Source organism: Saccopteryx leptura, chromosome 2 (assembly GCF_036850995.1).
Source record: "Saccopteryx leptura isolate mSacLep1 chromosome 2, mSacLep1_pri_phased_curated, whole genome shotgun sequence".
NCBI lineage: Eukaryota > Metazoa > Chordata > Mammalia > Chiroptera > Emballonuridae > Saccopteryx > Saccopteryx leptura.
The window spans coordinates 285,392,569-285,410,417 of record NC_089504.1 but is presented as its reverse complement, the minus strand read 5'-3'; the positions used below and the strand labels follow the sequence as shown (position 1 = coordinate 285,410,417).

At 49.3% G+C, this 17,849-nt stretch overlaps 2 protein-coding genes across 2 annotated transcripts; both read left to right on the top strand.

Annotated features, from left to right (window-relative positions):
- The first annotated feature begins 2,793 nt into the window (after positions 1–2,793).
- TTC24 (tetratricopeptide repeat domain 24) lies at positions 2,794–7,982 on the top strand. Its single transcript, XM_066364050.1, has 9 exons — positions 2,794–3,493; positions 3,668–3,871; positions 4,348–4,476; positions 4,641–4,753; positions 5,078–5,176; positions 6,184–6,278; positions 6,627–6,640; positions 7,129–7,207; positions 7,630–7,982. Exons 1-9 carry the CDS (start codon positions 2,794–2,796, stop codon positions 7,709–7,711), a joined length of 1,515 nt encoding a protein of 504 aa, XP_066220147.1. The 3' UTR covers positions 7,712–7,982.
- A 5,607-nt stretch (positions 7,983–13,589) lies between these two features.
- NAXE (NAD(P)HX epimerase) lies at positions 13,590–17,637 on the top strand. Its single transcript, XM_066362188.1, has 6 exons — positions 13,590–13,825; positions 13,951–14,059; positions 14,184–14,294; positions 14,383–14,496; positions 16,393–16,540; positions 17,242–17,637. Exons 1-6 carry the CDS (start codon positions 13,596–13,598, stop codon positions 17,442–17,444), a joined length of 915 nt encoding a protein of 304 aa, XP_066218285.1. The 5' UTR covers positions 13,590–13,595; the 3' UTR covers positions 17,445–17,637.
- The last annotated feature ends 212 nt before the right edge of the window (positions 17,638–17,849 follow it).

Here is a 17,849-nt window from a genome sequence, read left to right as displayed (position 1 = left end):
ACTTGGAGGTTGCAGATCAGTGGAGCCGGGAAAAAGAAGTCTGGAGGCAAGAAGGCTCTTCTGATCTCTAGGCCTTTCCTGACCATCAACCTTTTACCCTATTCCCAACTGTGAAACTATCACACAGCAATACAGTGCAGAGAGAGAGAGAGAGAGAGGGAGTAAAAGGGTTCACTTTCGGGACAGCTCAAGCCTTATTAAAGTTTGCAATTATAGTTACTGGAACTGACCCTAGGCTAATTAGCCCAGAGTCAGAAAACCAGGGGTCTAATCCCAGCTGCATGACTGCTCTGTGACCTCAGGCAAGTCACATCTGTTTTCTGAGCCTGGCCCCTTCCTCTGTGAAATGAAGGTATGGTATAGATAGATGATCTTTGAAGTTGTAACTAGCAACAAGACCATGATGCTTTGATTTATTGTTTCGAGTGAGGGACTTGAGAGGTGTGTCTGCAGGTGTGGAGAGGAGTGGAACAAGAAGGGCAATGGAATTCAGGTGTCTGTGCCCAAGCGTCAACAGTGTTCAGCACTAAGATAGGGCACCTGAGCTGTCAATCAAAGAATTCCCTAGGAGTGGAGGGCGGTACCTGGTTGTCTGGTAACAGCGGTGGGCTCTGAGCAAGGAGCTAGGGTAGGTAACCCAAGCCAGAGGGACCATTCCAGAAAGCCAGCTGCCGAGAAGATCAAAGGAGGTAAGGCGTCCTAGGCTGGGACCCCAAAACCTGGTGAGGGTGGCCAGGAATGCTCCAGGAATGAGGGCCTTGAAGAGGTACGATTCCTCGTTGTTCTTAGGAGCAGGAGAAATTTCTTCAAAAATAGAATGTTTTTATCACCTCTGCTATTTCTCCTAAAACCAGGAGGAGGGTGTGGTAGGGAAAGGGGGGAGGGGCTGAGAGCTCAGTTCCTGGGTCTTTTCCACTCCATTTCCTCTCTCCTGAGAGGAGAGTTCATAAAACAGCTCTTCCTTTCTAGGGGAGAGATACTAAGGGGAAACATTTGCTGATGAGAGAAATGTGATTGGATTTAAGAGCACCCTAGAGACCAGAGCAGGATGTTCGGGGACCCGAAGTAGGCAGCAGAGAGAAAGCTAAGGAGATAGGGGAGAAAGAAGTTCGTTCCCCTTGAGATAGGGAGTGGGGGTCTGGGGGAAATAGAATCCTTACTCCTGGAAGTTGGCTCCTTGCCATTTCAATAGCCTCTTCAGTTTTATGACCCCAGTGCCTTTTATGGTTCCTAGTACATAGCAGGAGCTCACTGAATATTTGAGTGACTTGACCCATGTCTGGAGATTAGACAGCAGGAACACAGTGGATAGGGTATATGTAGAGGCACAGGGTGAAAGAGACCGTGGAGGTGAGCCCTGTATACGCTCAGTTCATTCATCCCCTCATTTATTCATTCAATAAACATGTTTATTGTAGTAAAATATATATAACATGAAATTTATAGTTTTAAACCATTTTAAGTTATATTAAGTGTACTCATATTGTTGTTGCAACCATCAGACCATCCATCTCCATAACCTTTTTATCTCATTTGATAAATATTTATTGAGAATCTACTATGTGCCAAGCTCTTTAAGTTGCTCCAAATCCAATAGGGGAGATAAGAAAGTTAACAACTCTAACCCAGTGGGATAAATGCCATAAAAGGCATAAGGTGCTATGGGAGTGCAGAGGGCTCAGCTGGCTGAGGGGAGGGCACTTTCTGAAGGAAGCTATTACTTGAACTGAGTCTTGAAGGAGGACTAAGAATTATTCAGGACATTAGAGTGAGTTGAGATGATGCCCAATGGGAGAGTTGAAGCAGTGAGGTGGCAGAGCGAAATTCTTGAAACTCTGAGGCTCACACCAGGGCAGGAGTAGAGCTCAGTTCCCCTAGAGTAGCAATTTTCAACCGGTGTGCCGCAAGATTTTTTATTTTTTTATTTTATTTTATTTTTTTTTATTTTTCTGAAGCTGGAAACAGGGAGAGACAGTCAGACAGACTCCCGCATGTGCCCGACCGGGATCCACCCGGCACGCCCACCAGGGGGCGATGCTCTGCCCATCCGGGGTGTCTTTCTGTTGCGATCAGAGCCACTCTAGCGCCTGGGGCAGAGGCCAAGGAGCCATCCCCAGCGCCCAGGCCATCTCTGCTCCAATGGAGCCTCGGCTGCCGGAGGGGAAGAGAGAGACAGAGAGGAAGGAGAGGGGGAGGGGTGGAGAAGCAAATGGACGCTTCTTCTGTGTGCCCTGGCCGGGAATCGAACCCAAGACTTCTGCACGCCAGGCTGACGCTCTACCACTGAGCCAACCGGCCAGGGCCAAGATTTTTTTTAAAGACTTTATTTATTCATTTTAGGGAGAGGGGAGAGAGAGAAGGGGGAGCAGCAGGAAGCATCAACTCCCATATGTACCTTGACCAGGCAAGCCCAGGGTTTCGAACTGTGACTTCAGTGTTCAAAGTCGACACTTTACCCACTATACCACCACAGGTCAGGTGCAACATTTTTTAAAACATGCAACACCTGACTATTTAGTCAGGGGTATTGACCTCTTATCCCTTAGATTGTCAAATAAAAAAAATGACAACAGCCAATACAACAGTGGCCGTCCAGTGTGAAGGAATGAAAATTATACCTATTATTCTTTGTCAGATCAGCAAAATATATATTTTTTAGAATGCCACAGAATTTTAGAATTAGCTTATGTGTGCCATGAGATGAAAAAGGTTGAAAATTGCTGCCCTAGAGGAATCCTGCTTTGGAGAAAACGAAGGGTAACATATAAACCTGTGCTTTCCATTTTCAGTACTATGTCTTCCCCCAGCCCTGAGGCTACCCCACAAGAGCCTGAGCCTTCAAGTTCTGAGAAGAAAAAGAAGAAAAGAAAGCGACAACAGCAAGAGGCCAGCATTCAAGCCCTCACCAGGGCTGGCCACGGAGCCCTGTTGGCCGGCCAGAACGATGAGGCCTTGGCCAGCTTCCAGAGGGCCTTCTTCCTGGCCTTCAAGGCCCCACAAAAAAGGGACAGCCCTATTCTCCAGGCCTGTGCCTTCAACCTGGGGGCTGCCTACGTGGAGACTGGGGACCCAGCCAGAGGCCTTGAGCTGCTCCTAAGAGCCCAACCTAAAGAGGAGTCACAGGGCCGGTGTCATGGTGACCAGTGTTTCAATGTGGCTTTGGCCTACCAAGCCCTGGGTAACCTGCCTCAAGCTTTGGCCTGGTACCACAGGGCCCTGGGCCACTACCAGCCCCTAGGTAACCACGGGCAAGCCCTGGCAAAAATGGGAGCCTGCTACCAGGCTCTGGGACAGCCGGAGCTAGCAGCCCACTGCCTGCAGGAAGCAGGCTGGGCATATGCCCAAACAAAGCAGCCCCGGGCTGCAGCCCTGGCTTTGGGGGCTGCGGCAGGGTGTATGCTGAAGAGTGGGCAGTATGGCCTGGGTGAAGTGGTGCAGGTGCTGGAGGAGAGCCGGAGGCTTGCTGAAATGAGTACTGAGCGGGGACTGCTGGGTAAGGCCTTTGGTCAGAGAGGTGTGGGATCTGGGGAGGCTCAGACCTGGTGATCCTCTGAGAGGTGAAGTGGAAGCAGAGGCATTTCTGAGGGTGGGGAAGGGGTTGCAAGAGTGGAACAAAGGCTATAACAGTATAGCCTCAGTTGCATCTGACCTTGGCTTTGCCTTCTAGGGCAACTCTTTAATGACCTAGGCCTGGGTTACTCCCAGCTCCAGCTGTTCCCGATAGCAACAGAGGCCTTCCAGCAGGCCCTGCCCTTGTGCCAGGGGCCAGGAGAGGAGGCCACAGTGCTGAGAAACCTTGGGATGGCCCACAATGCCCTTGGCAACTATCAGGAAGCCCGGGTGTTTCACCAGAAGGCTGCTGACCTGCATGGTGAGTACCAGGGCCTGGGGAATGGTATTAAGATTAAAGGACTAAGAGGGGGTTCCAGCAGGGGCCCAGAAGGCTGAAAAGTGGACTAACCATTAGGACTAGTTATGGGTCTGGGAAGCCTAGAACTAGGGGGATGAGGGCTGGGGATGCAGAAGGTGGGATAGCCAGACAGGGCAAAGTGTTGTGGACCCAAAGGCTGAGGCCTAGAGCTGGGAATGCAGCAATGGGCAGAAAGAAGAGCTATTAATATCTGCCTTGCCTACCTCACAGGGTTGTTGCTTGGCTCAGAATAGCCAGAGGGAGGCATCAGAACTGCGGAGAGGCTGGGTATAGGTATTGGAAGTTTGGGTCTCTGTGTACATCTGAAGTTGTGCTGTGGCTGAGCAATGTAAACTTTCCCTTGGTTGTTGGGGGGTAGGGTACTGATGCCCAGCAGCCAAGGTCCCCTCTTAGAATTGGGTGGCCTTTGTCATCAGGCTCTGTGGGGCAGCGGTGGGAGCAGGGCCGGAGCTTTGGCAGCCTGGCATTCGCACTGAGCCAGCTGGGGGACCACAAGGCCGCCAGAGACAACTACCTACATGCTCTGCAGGCTGCCCAGGACACTGGTGAGGGTGAGGGGGTTAGCAGGTGGCTTGGGGTGGTGGATCAGAGGCTGAGAGTCCTTGGGGCTGGTAGGAAGCAGTAGGGGACTTGGGAGTGGGAAGTACCTCTGGAGGAGAGGGTTCGTGGGGTAGGAGCCATAAAAGGACCTCTCAGGCTCTCTTCCCAGGAGACATGAAGGGGCAGTGGCAGGCCTGCGAAGGTCTGGGGGCTGCTGCAGCCAGGCTGGGGCAGCACGATCAGGCCTTGAAGTACTATAAGGAGGCGCTGGCCCGTTGTCAGGTGAGATCCTTCACTCTAGAATCTGACCCTCCAGGAATCCTTCTCTAACATTCCTGCCTTCACATCTTGTCTTCTCTGCCTCAGTGGTTCACTCATTAAACATGCCCTGTGCACATTGTGTGCTAGGTCCTGGGACACTATTCTGAGGAAGAGTTCGTCTCTGTCCACAGTTCTGGGTAGGACCCTGGCAAAGGCATTCAGGGATGGGGCAAAAAGGAGGGAAGACAAAGCCCCCTTCCTTCTTCCCTTTCCTATTTCTTTCTTTCCCAGAGAACCACAAAGCCCAGAGTTTCCCCATTAATCCATTATCCTCCCTCTCCCCAGAAAGAGCCTGATTCTGTGCGAGAGCGTCTGGTGGCCAAGTTGGCGGATGCCATGAGGACCCATGTGGCCCGGGGTGGGCTGGACCTGACTCACACCCTGGTGAGATGATACTGAGACAAGGATCTGGGGGTGGAGAGAGGTTACCTGAAGAAGGGGGAGGGTAGAGGTAAGCAGAGCTGACTGCTTTTCTGTGTTCATTTGCCCCCGGGCCAGCATATGGTACATGTATCACTTTCCCCAGGCCACCTGGGGGTGGGAGGTGAGAAGGGGATCATGGCACGTGTCCAACACTAGGAGTATGCCAGGGTTTTGGCTGAGTGGTAACTAGCTCCATGGCTGAAGGCCAAGGAGTGCAATTAAGCCACACCGAGGAGGAGGCTTGAGAAGCGTCTAGTTTTAAGTCCTTGGCTGCAGTTCCCAAAAGGGCCACGTGATGGGGACAGTGCTCCAAGTAAATCCTTCTGTCTCATCTCTGATTCTTGGGTGGCATTTTTCTTGGTCTCTACCGTGCTTCTCCTTCTCTGGCTCCTCCTCAACCTCTCTCTACCTCCTAGTTTCTCTCAACAGGTTGATGTCTTTCCAGCTGTCTCCTCCCACCCCTCTGAGATACCTTCAGGAAACATTCCATTCAAGTAATTGAAATCATACTTCAGTATTTATTATGTTGGTATTTATTTAATCAGTTTTATGTCTTCTCTTATTTTAAGGATTAGGACATCCTATTTATAATTTGCAAGAAAAATTAAATTAGCCCGGTACAGAAAGAGGACAGTATTGGGAGTCAGATGACCTGAGTTCCATCTAAAGTTGGCCACCAACTTTCTATGACTTTGCTGCTGGAGGCCCTGAGCAGGATGGGATGGTGGTCTGGCTCTGGTCACATCTGCTAGTCCATGAACCATAGTATTAACATGATAGTTAGTAGTGGGGGCCTTAATAGAACAAAGGGCCTCACCCTGAAATTTTATTCTCAGACACAGGCACAGCCTGGCTTACTCTGGCGCTTCTCTGACTCTGGGCCATGTGTCTGGAAGGAACATACACTCATGCGCACATCCACAGCCATTTTTCTCTAGTTGATTGTATGTACTCCCCCTCATTCCCAGACCTCAGCTCCAGAGAGGCCTCAGGCTACAGGTGGGGCCTGCCCAATGGGGACTCCAGCCAGAGCGGGAAGGGGCCCGGCAGAAGCACAGCACAGGTGATTGGGTTGGAGCAGAGTTCTGGGATGGATGTGTCCTGGGGAGGGGGTTTGGGAGGTGTTGCAGTAGTGCCGTGGTGGATGGTACTTCATAGGTGCCCCAAGGGAGAGGGGACCTAGCTGGGTGACACTTTGCTCCTTGTTCAATGCCCCTATAGCTCTTTGGGTGGGTGGGGAGACAATTAGAGAAGGGTTATAAGGAGAAAGAGGAAGAGGGCTTTGTGAAAGTTCCCTGACTGGGTTTGCTTGTGCAGGAACTCGAGTGTGGTACATGTAAGCTTTGCTGGCAGAGGGGAGCACTCTCCCCTGTCCCCTCATTTCTCTTCCTATCTGCCTTTCCCACCTCAGGTCTGATACCCCAGGTCAGCCTCCCCCCATTTCTGCTCCTCTCTCAAGATTCTGGCCCATTTTCCCTGAACCCTTTCTGGAATCACCTCTTCCTCCTTGCTTCCACAGCTTTCCTAACTTCTAGAACTGCATCTCAGAGCACCAGTGTTTGTTGGAAGCCTACTAGGGGCCACGTACCTGGTGCGTTTCCTACCCTAGCTTGCTGTTCACTAGTCTCTTCCCTCAAAGGCTTCCAATTCTGGCAGCAGAGTTTCTTGCTACTTGTTGACTTAAATTCACTGATACCTTCTTTTCAGTATGTTTCCTTCCAGGCACTTGCAAGTTGTTCCCACATCTAGCCCAGGCTTGTCAATAACACAGTCTCTGGTACAGCCTCTATATACAGTGACCAACACATTCCCTGACATCTACCCTCTTTGTTCTCTCAAAGCATTCTCTTTTCCAGCATGAGGGTTCTTGGTTCAGAGAGGCCTGCAATAAATGTCTGTCCTTCTCCATCCAGGACACGGGTCCCATCTTCCATTTGGAGGCCAGAATGGAGTACCTGGCTTTCTGGTACCCAGTGGCCCCCAAGCCAATAAGTGGGTTGCTGGAGGAGGGAAGGAGGCCTAGAGAATGGATAAAGGGAGTAGGAAAGGATGTAACTTTGGATGGTTTTAATGGGACTGTGATCACTGTTAAAACTGGGACAAGATGTGGCCTGTGTTTGGGAAAATAGTGTTCTGAGTCTTTTTCTTTGCCGTTTAGCAATCTGAACAACCTTCATCCAGCTCAGGAGGCCTGGCATGTCCCCTGCCTCCTGCACGGACTGACTGTAGACCTCAGAGAAAGGGAAAGCCCCCTTGAATGGGGGGATATGCAGCTTAAGTCTATTCCCCATTGCTCTGCAGCCCGCCGGCCCAGGTAAGAGCCAGAGAGGGCGACAGAAGCTAGAGCCAGAGCAGGCTGCTTCTGCTCTTTCCACAGCCACTCCCACTGGCAAGTTCTGCCCTGCCTCCTGCAGGTCATTCAAACAGCCCAGGGGAACCCCCAGCAGGAACCCACAGAAGAGATCCACCACGTCTGGCTTCTGCATGATCATGTAACCCCGCCCTGCTGGCCTCAGCGGTACCTCCCCAATATACACACTTGTGTTTCTGGGATCGAGCCTCTTCCCAGTGCTTCAGCGCTGTGTAGACACGAAATACAACATAGTGAGCACTTGGGCTGCTGAGCAGGCTGGACAAGGGCTCTGCAGTCTCAGCACTGAGGTTATTTGCTCCTTGCTGGGATTTTTGGACTCAACAGGCAAAAAGGAAAAGGAAAATCGATGATGAATCTCCCCCTTTTCTTTCTGGATCCAAACCTCATGATCAGTAAGGCTCTTTCCAGTTCTAAAAAAATGACTTCTTGGCTTTGGAGTCAGTGGTTCTCTCCAGACCTCCGTTTTCTCATATGGGAAATGGGATTATAATACTATACAAGGTACATCTTAACCAACCAATGCGCTCCACTTCCTCCACGAAATATAGCAGAGGCTGGATGCAGGCCCTGAGGCCTGTAGGACAACTGCGGCCAGCAGCCACAACACTGACATTAAGTAGGTTTATTGATCACTTAGCACATGCCACACATTGTTCTCAAGTTTCACAAGTATACTGCTCACAAAAATTAGGGGATATTTAAAAAATGAATATGAAGTGATAAAATATCCCCTAATTTTTGTGAGCAGTATATTTTCTCCTTTAATCATCACAACAGGTGACTCCTCTTTCGCAAATGAGGAAAAGAGGGCACAAAAGATAAGTAGTTTGTCTTCCCAGGTCACACAACTAGTAAGTGGAGAAGCCATGATTCTAACCTAGACAGTGAGTTGAGGTTCTATAATGCTGGGCAGTTCTACTCTCCCAGTTAAATCATGGTTTTCCAAGAGTTGGTTGTGCTTGACACCAAATGTATTTATGCTGGTTGTATGTATTATTGCAATTTGTAAGTTAATTAAATATTATATAAACTGATGAACCAAATGGGAAAACAAGGACTGTTTATTTGAGCCCTGGCCAGGTAGCTCAGTTGGTTAAAGCATCAGGTCCATTAGCCAAGATTGTGAGTTTGATTCGTGGTTGGGGCACATACAAGAATCAACAAAGGAATACATAAATAAGTGGAACAACAAAATGATGTTTCTCTACCCCCTCCAAATCAATAAATAAAAATTAAAAAGAAAAAAAACAAGCACTGTTTCTTTAAAAACAAAGTTGAATCCTTAGAAAACTTGACTAAGGTGAGTCACTTTCAAAACTTGTTGAATTAGGTATGAGCAAGGAGGTTATTATAGATTGAGAGAAATCATAAAAATCTGGATGAATTTTGTACTCAGATGGCTTTAAGCATGCCATTTTTTGTTCCATCTTAAGTGAGCAAATTGCAAAGTGTAGGTGATATATAGTTGGTGAGGTTTTTGGAAGAAAGAAAATGGAGCCAATCATTGGCTCTATTCTCAAAGAAAAGAGCCTGGTCACACTTCGATAGATGGCAAGTAAATGTATTTTTTGTTTTAAGTTGAAATAAGATAGTCCACCCTGATCATGTCAGATGAGAGGGCTTCTTTTGTACTGTGTACTATTTCACACTGAGATTTTGTGTATTCATTAAAATATTTGTAGAGACTCTATTATGTGCCAGGCACAGAAGTAGGTGCCGGGGACACAGCTGTTAATCGTCCTTATGTAAATAGAGTATATTGTCTTGTCAGGCATTCAGTATATGTTGATTAGGATGCAGGTTCACTAACTAGAGCAAGAGCCAATACAACAGTGCCTTTATCCAGAGAGAACTTGGTTCCCGTCTCGTATAAGGAGCCCAGGGCGGATATAGTAGCTCCATGGAGCTTGGGGAGCCAGGCAGGATGCTCTTCCATCCTCAACCTGGGATTTACATCTCATGGTCCAAATGGTTGCTCCAGTTCCAGTATAAAACTGTCCTTTCAGCCAGTAAGAAGAAGAGAGTAAGTGGAAGAAAATATTCCACCTGCATATGTCATTTCTACTCAAATCTCATTGGTCAGAGTTTAATAACATGTGCATGGTCAGCTGGTGCAAGGGAGACTGGAAAATGCAGTGTCTAGATGGGCAGCCATGTGGTCATAAATCTCAGGGATTCTCTTATCAAAAGAAGAGAGGAAAATGGATTTTGAGGGACAAGTAGCAGCATCTGCCACCCAGGAATTGCCAATTCAATATCAACCATTACTGGCTCTACCATTTAATAGCTGTATTATTTTAGAAAAATTCCTGTCTGATCAGGCAGTGGCACAGTAGATAGAGTGTCGGCCTAGGATGATGAGGATCCAGGTTCAAAACCCCAAGATCACCAGCTTCAGTGTGGAGTCACTTCACTGGCTTGAGCATGATATCATAGACATGACCCCATGTTGCTGGCTTGAAGCCCAAGGTCATTGGCTCGAGCAAGGGATCACTGGCTCGGCTGGAGCCCCTGGTCAAGGCATGCATGAGAAAGCAATCTATGAAAACTAAGGCACTGCAACTATGAGTTAATGCTTCTCATCTCTCTTCCTTCTTGTCTCTTGCTAAAAAAATAAAAATTACTTCTCTCTGCCATTCAATTTCGTCATCTATAACATGAAGAGAAAAATACATCATAGGGCCTGACCAGGCAGTGGCATAGTGGATACAGCATTGGATTGGGATGCGGAGGACCCAGGTTCAAAACCCCAAGGTCACTGGCGAGCCCAGTGGGCTCACCAGCTTGAGCGCCGGGTCTATGGCTAAAGCGTGAGATCATATACATGACCCCCTTGTCGTTGGCTTGAGCCCAAAGGTCACTGGCTTGAAGCCCAAGGTTGACCTCCTTGTCGCTGGCTTGAGCCCAAGGTCGCTGGCTTGAGCAAAGGGTCACTCACACTGCTGTAATGCCCCAGTCAAGGCACATATGAGAAAGCAATCATTGAACAACGAAGGTGCCACAATGAAGAATTGCTGTTTATCATCTCTCTCTCCCTGTTCTGTCTGTCCCTAGCTGTTTCTCTCTCTCTCTGTCAAAAAAAAAAAAAAAAAAAAAAAGAAAAAAGAAAAAAAAATATATATAGGCCTGACCTGTGGTGGTGCAGTGGGTAAAGCATTGACCTGGAATACTGAGGTCGCTGGTTCAAAACCCTGCACTTCTCTGGTCAAGGCACATACGGGAGTTGATGCTTCCTGCTCCTCCCCCTTTCTCTCTCTCTCTCTCTCTCTTTCTCTCTCTCTCTCTCTCTTCTCTAAAATGAATAAATTGAAAAATATATATATATCATAGGAGTGACAGGGTTAAATTAGATAATATATGTAAAGCATTGGAACTCAGCAGGTGATCGATTAATCCTTGTGCCCTTCCTAAGTTGGTTTTGAAGGTATTTCTTAAAATTTCAAAAATCTGAAGGACAGCAACAAGGTAGACTGCTAGGTCTTGGGCACTGCCTTCTTGGGGATGGTTGTTTTATATATATATATATATATTTTTTAATATATATATATATATATTATATTTAATATGTGCCCCAACTGAGATCCACCCGGCAAACCCACTAGGGGGTGATCCTCTGCCCATCAGGGCGTTGCTCCATTGCTCAGCAACCGAGTCCTCTTAGCATGAAGGAGGAGGCCATGGAGCCATCCTCAGTGCCCTGGGCCAACTTGCTCCAATTGAGCCATGGCTGCAGGAGAGGAAGAAAGAGAGAGAGAGAGAGAGAGAGAGAGAGAGAACCGAGAGGGGGAGGAGTGGAGAAACAGATGGGCACTTCTCCTGTATGCCCTGATTGGGAATCGAACCTGGGATATCCACACGCTGGGCCAATACTCTATCACTGAGCCAACTGGCCAAGGCCAAACCTCATAATTAAAAAGGAGATTATCAGAGAAGTTAAAAGGTGGAAAGGTTATTTTATTTATTTATTTTTGTGAGAGAGACAGAGAGGGACAGACAGGAAGGGAGAGAGATGAGAAGCATCAATTCTTTATTGTGGCATCTTAGTAGTTCATTGATTGCTTTCTCATATGTGCCTTGACCGGGGTGGGGGCTACAGCAGACCAAGTAACCCCTAGCTCAAGCCAGTGACCTTGGGCTCAAGCTGGTGAGCCTTGCTCACACCAGATGAGCCTGTGCTTAAGCCTGTGACCTCAGGGTTTCGAACCTGGGTCCTTCGGTCCCAGTCCAACGCTCTATCCACTACGCCACCGCCTGGTCAGGCCAGGTTTTTCTTAAATATTATTGTGAACTGAAGTCTATGGTCTCAACATTTTTGATAATGGCATACTCAACGTGGTAAGGTTTGTAATTTTCTATTATCTTGTTAAAGGGGTAAATATTCTGTATAATTTAGGAAGTACATTGTGCTATCCTGGTAAAGAGAACTAGGGGAAGCTAATGTGAGGAGAGAGGTCCTAAATTATATAATACATTTAGTAGTGTACTGTTGTAATGCTGGTGGCCGAGGAAGGGCCACATTGGATTTGGGCAGACGGCAGAGAAACTGCAGAGCCAGAAAGTATTGGGCCATTCCATTTAATAAAGTCTCACAATGGCGGATGAGCAACCGGGCAGGAGAAACTGCTTCTCAGGCAAACAAGCAGCAAAAATGGTCCCTCACAGAGGCGGGCAGGCAATCCGCCATCCGCAATCCACAATCTCCGCGGAGCGCAAGCACCCATAGCCTTATGCAGGCTATGCACACGTCCTCTGCCATGTGCTCACGCACTAATCAAACAAAGTGCTTGCTGCTGGTACATGAGTGAGCAAGCCTAATACAGCTGTTTTCCCAACATGTACATAAGAACACTAGCTTAGTTTATTGAGCCCTATGTGTCCGGTTTGCATGCATTACCACCCTATGAAATGTACTCTCATCTTATTTTATTTTACTTATTTATTTTTGTGACAGAGACAGAGAGAGAGACAGAAAGAGGGACAGATAGGGACAGACAGGGAGAGAGATAAGAAGCATGAATTCTTCGTTGCAGCTTTTTTATCTCCTTAGTTTTTCATTGATTGCTTTCTCAGATGTGCCTTGACATTGGGGCAGGGGCGGCTACAGCAGAGCGAGTGACCCCTTGCGCAAGCCAGCAACCTTGGGCTTCAAGCCAGTGACCTTTGGGCTCAAGCCAACGACAAGGGGGTCATGTCTATGATCCCAGCTCAAGCCAGTGACCCCCACGCTCAAGCTGGTGATCCATGCTCAAGCCAGCAACCTCAGGGTTTCGAACCTGGGTCCTCTGCGTGGCCACCACCTGGTCAGGCTCTCATCCTATTTTATAAGACAGAAAACTGAAACTTGGTGTGTCCAAATTCACTTAGCTAGTTAGTTGTAGGGCAGGAACCCAGGCTGACTGCTATGCTAAACTTGAATTATTATTATTATTATTATTATTTTTGTATTTTTCTGAAGCTGGAAACGGGGAGAGACAGTCAGACAGACTCCCGCATGCCCCCGACCGGGATCCACCCGGCACGCCCACTAGGGGGCGTCGCTCTGCCGCGACCAGAGCCACTCTAGCGCCTGGGGCAGAGGCCATGGAGCCATCCCCAGCGCCCGGGCCATCTTTGCTCCAATGGAGCCTTGGCTGCGGGAGGGGAAGAGAGAGACAGAGAGGAAGGAGGCGGGGGGTGGAGAAGCAAATGGGCGCTTCTCCTATGTGCCCTGGCCGGGAATCGAACCCGGGTCCCCCGCACGCCAGGCCGACGCTCTACCGCTGCCAGGGCCTAAACTTGAATTATTATTATCAAAGGCTGATTGGGGCAAAGCACTTCGGTCCATCTGGACATGTGAGGCAATAAAACGTTCTCAGAAAGGGCTGGGACCCATGCCGCAAAGCAAGGTGCACGGACAGAAGCTGCAGAAGATGCACACAGCAAAGTGCGCGGCAGCCTAACCGCACTTCCGGCGAAGGCCACTCCATCCAACCCCACTGCCTCCTGGGGCGGGCCGGAGTGCCGCGCATGCACCAGAGCGGCGGGCCGGGAGGAGGCGCCCGCCCCACGAGCTGTATGTTCCGGCTGCGGTCTCTGCTGAGTCTTGGGCTGCTGGTGGCGGGCTCTCGCCTGCCCCGCATCAGAGCCCAGACCGACGCCTGTCGTGCAAGACCCACCTGGTGGGAGCCGCAGCGGCCGAGCTCGGGTGGCCGCGGGGACGCAGAGGTCATGGCGAGCACGGTGGTGCGGTACTTGAGGTAGGCGGGGCTCCGTTTGGGAGAGCGGGCACAGGATTTGGGCGGACGGCTCCCTCTGTCGTGCGGTACCTGGGACGCTGTGCTGCCTCTGCGCGCGAGTTCTGAGCAGAGCGAGTTTACATCAGCCAGGAGGAGGCTCAGGCCGTGGATGAGGAGCTGTTTAACGAGTACCAATTCAGCGTGGACCAACTAATGGAGCTGGCTGGGCTGAGCTGTGCCACAGCCATTGCCAAGGTCAGTGGCACAACTCTGGATCTGGATACCTGGCCTAGGCACACTGGAGTGGGAGGGACAGTTGGGCCAAGCCTGGGCTGGTACAGCTCAAAGCTCCTTTAATCCCCTGTGACTCTACCTTCAGGCATATCCCCCCACGTCCATGTCCAAGAACCCCCCTACTGTCCTGGTCATCTGTGGTCCTGGGAATAATGGAGGAGATGGCTTGGTCTGTGCCCGACACCTCAAACTCTTTGTGAGTATGTTGAGTATGGTAAGGGCTGTGGGGAAACTGTAAGGTTTTTAAGCCCTGGGCATAAATTACCCCTTTCTTTTCCTTTTAGGGCTACCAGCCAACCATCTATTATCCCAAAAGGCCTAACAAGCCACTCTTCACTGCACTGGTGACCCAGTGTCAGAAAATGGACATCCCTTTCCTTGGTGAAATGCCCCAAGAGGTAGGTGGCTCCACTTCAATGCACTTCAGTGCCTCCTCCACAATAACCACTGTATTCTGCTCTTTCCTCAGATTTCTAGGCTGAGCTCACCTGCTCATCTTCCTCTAGACCAGGGGTCCCCAAACTATGGCCCGCAGGCTGCTTGCAGCCCCCCTGAGGCCATTTATCCAGCCCCCGCCGCACTTCCGGAAGGGGCACCTCTTTCATTGGCGGTCAGTGAGAGGAGCACATTGACCATCTCATTAGCCAAAAGCAGGCCCATAGTTCCCATTGAAATACTGGTCAGTTTGTTGATTTAAATTTACTTGTTCTTTATTTTAAATATTGTATTTGTTCCCGTTTTGTTTTTTTACTTTAAAATAAGATATGTGCAGTATGCTTAGGGATTTGTTCATAGGTTTTTTTTATAGTCCGGCCCTCCAACAGTCTGAGGGACAGTGAACTGGCCCCCTGTGTAAAGTTTGGGGACCCCTGCCCTAGACCGGTGGTAGTCAACCTGGTCCCTACCACCCACTAGTGGGCGTTCCAGCTTTCATGATGGACGGTAGCGGAGCAACCAAAGTATAAATAAAAAGATAGATTTAACTATAGTAAGTTGTTTTATAAAGATTTATTCTGCCAAACTTAGCGAAAACCCGACATAAAGTATTTGGTAAGTAATTATTATTATATGCTTTAACTTGCTGTAACTCTGCTTTATAAATTTTATAAAGTAAAGTTACTTCCCTATTTTATAAATCACCATTACTGTGGAACCAGTGGGCGGTTAGAAAATTTTACTACTAACAGAGATACAAAAGTGAGTGGTAGATATAAAAAGGTTGACTACCCCTGCTCTAGACATTAAACTCTTAGAGGGTAGGAATAGTGCCTGGCACAGAAGATGCCTAAAGTATGCTATGTGAATAGAAGCAGTATAAAAGCCTTCTCCTCTGTAAGGTGTGGGCTGAGTTCCCAACACCAGCTCTTAAGCTTCCTTTCCCCTTCATCTTCCCTGGCCACTCCTTTCACTCTGTGGTCATTCTTCTAGCATGCAGTGAATACATTATCTACTCCTCAGGAGCTGAAGTGAATGCCTAAACCCATTCTGAAGCTGCATGGATGTAGGGGTGGGAAACTTGAGAGCTTGGTAGTTTTATTTATTTTTATTTTTTATTGTTGTATTTTTCTGAAGTTGGAAACGGGGAGGCAGTCAGACAGACTCCCACATGTGCCCGACCGGGATCCACCCGGCATGCCCACCAGGGGGTGATGCTCTGCCCATCTGGGGCGTTGATCTGTTGCAACCAGAGCCATTCTAGCGCCTGAGGCAGAGGCCATGGAGCCATCCTCAGCGCCTGGACCAACTTTGCTCCAATGGAGCCTTGGCTGCGGGAGGGGAAGAGAGAGACAGAGAGGAAGGAGAGGGAGAGGTGTGGAGAAGCAGATGGGCGCTTCTCCTGTGTGCCCTGGCCGGGAATCGAACCCAGGACTCCTGCACGCCAGGCCAACGCTCTACCACTGAGCCAACCAGCCAGGGCCAGAGAGCTTGGTAGTTTTAAAAAAAAAATTCTCAACACATTTTACAGATGAAGAGATTGAGGTGCAGGAAAGGGAAGTGGTTTGTCCAGAGTCACAGACCACATCATGGCAATGCCAAGACCAGAACCTAGGCTCTTCCATACGGTAGCCTCCCCAGTGCAGGCAGGCAGAACTCAAGTGTGTGGATTCAGTTGGGCCTGAATCAGGGACCAACATGCACTTAACTCCAGGCTCCAGAATACCATCTGAACGAGACAAAATTATATTGGTGATTCTGTGAATGGTTTGTGGGTGCATAGGACAGCCCTCTCCTGTTAGGAGTTCATTGTGTTGCTGCTAGCTCTGACACCCTTTACTTTTCCTGTTCCACCACAGCCCATGCTGATCGATGAGCTTTATGAGTTGGTGGTGGATGCCATCTTTGGCTTCAGCTTCAAGGGTGATGTTCGGGAGCCATTCCGCAGTATTCTGAGTGTCCTGAGCGGACTCACTGTTCCCATTGCCAGCATCGACATTCCCTCAGGTGCTGGGCCCAAGGAGGTTGGGATTGTGGCCCTGCCCTATTCTGAGGAGTCCGGGTTCTTTTTTTTTTTCTGAAGTGAGAAGCAGGGAGGCAGAGAGACAGACTCCCCCGCATGCGCCCAACCAGGATCCACCTGGCAAGCCCACCAGGGAGTGGTGCTCTGCCCATCTGGGGCCACTGCTCCGTTGCAACTGGCGCCATTCTAGTACCTGAGGTGGAGGCCATGGAGCCGTCCTCAGCATCCAGGCCAACTTTGCTCCAGTGGAACCTTGGCTGTGGGAGGGGAAGAGAGAGATAGGGAGAAAGGAAAGGGGGAGGGGTGGAGAAGCAGATGGGCACTTCTCCTGTGTGCTCTGGCCAGGAATTGAACCCAGGACTTGCACATGCTGGGCCGATGCTCTACCACTGCGACAACCAGCCAGGGCCCTGAGGAGTCCTGATTCTTGAATCAAGGCTCAGACCAAGTCCAGGATTAGTGTGGAGGTGCAGAACACAGTCAGGAAGCAGAGTTCAGGAGCACCTTTTACAGGTTGGCTCCAAGAGACCAAAGCCCAGGGATACATGGAACTCCAAGGATGCAAGTTCTTCATGTGGGGATGCAGGGGGCTCCCATTCCTTTTAGGACTAGGGTAGAACAAGGTTTGGAAGAGGGCTGGACACTTGACCTCTTCTGTTCTTCCTAAATACAACCCTCTTTTCAGGATGGGATGTGGAGAAGGGAAATCCTGGAGGAATCCAGCCCGACTTGCTCATCTCCCTGACTGCACCCAAAAAGGCTGCCACCCAGTTTACAGGTCGCTACCACTACCTGGGGGGTCGTTTTGTACCATCTGCTCTGGAAAAGAAGTACCAGCTGAATCTGCCACCATACCCTGACACTGAGTGTGTGTTGCGTCTGCAGTGAGGGGAGGCGGGTGGTGTTTTCCCAATAAAGACTTAGTGCCTTGCCCTGGCCAGATAGCTCAGATGGCTGGAGCGTCGTCCCAATAACAGAGATTGCCACTTCAGTCCTGGTCAGGGCACAAAAAGGAACAGATTGATGTTTCCGTTCCCCTTTCTCTCTCTAAAATCAATTAAAGTCACCTCATTAAATTTAATTTTCTAAATAATTTTAAAAAGCCTTAGTGCCTCTCCCAGAGCTGTAGAGACCTGAGAGCTCTCACAGCAGAGGTCAATGGTGGTAGGCAACACTGGAGAGTGTCCTCTCTGGGGAAGCAGAACAAGAGAGATTGCTGTGGCATTTGAGGGCAATAAAAATTGGCTTTCAGGTGCTGAAAAAGGCTCCCAAGTAAAGTGTGTTTGTCATTTA

Bases quoted from the DNA above. Each gene is read 5' to 3' on its own strand.
- TTC24 (XM_066364050.1), top strand. From the start codon at position 2,794: ATGTCTTCCCCCAGCCCTGAGGCTACCCCACAAGAGCCTGAGCCTTCA. The intron at 4,477-4,640 runs GTGAGGGTGAGG...CTCTCTTCCCAG, and splicing joins GCAGGCTGCCCAGGACACTG to GAGACATGAAGGGGCAGTGG. The intron at 7,208-7,629 runs GTGGGTTGCTGG...TGCCTCCTGCAG, and splicing joins AGTGGCCCCCAAGCCAATAA to GTCATTCAAACAGCCCAGGG.
- NAXE (XM_066362188.1), top strand. From the start codon at position 13,596: ATGCACCAGAGCGGCGGGCCGGGAGGAGGCGCCCGCCCCACGAGCTGT. The intron at 14,295-14,382 runs GTGAGTATGTTG...TTTTCCTTTTAG, and splicing joins CCCGACACCTCAAACTCTTT to GGCTACCAGCCAACCATCTA. The intron at 16,541-17,241 runs GTGCTGGGCCCA...CCCTCTTTTCAG, and splicing joins CAGCATCGACATTCCCTCAG to GATGGGATGTGGAGAAGGGA.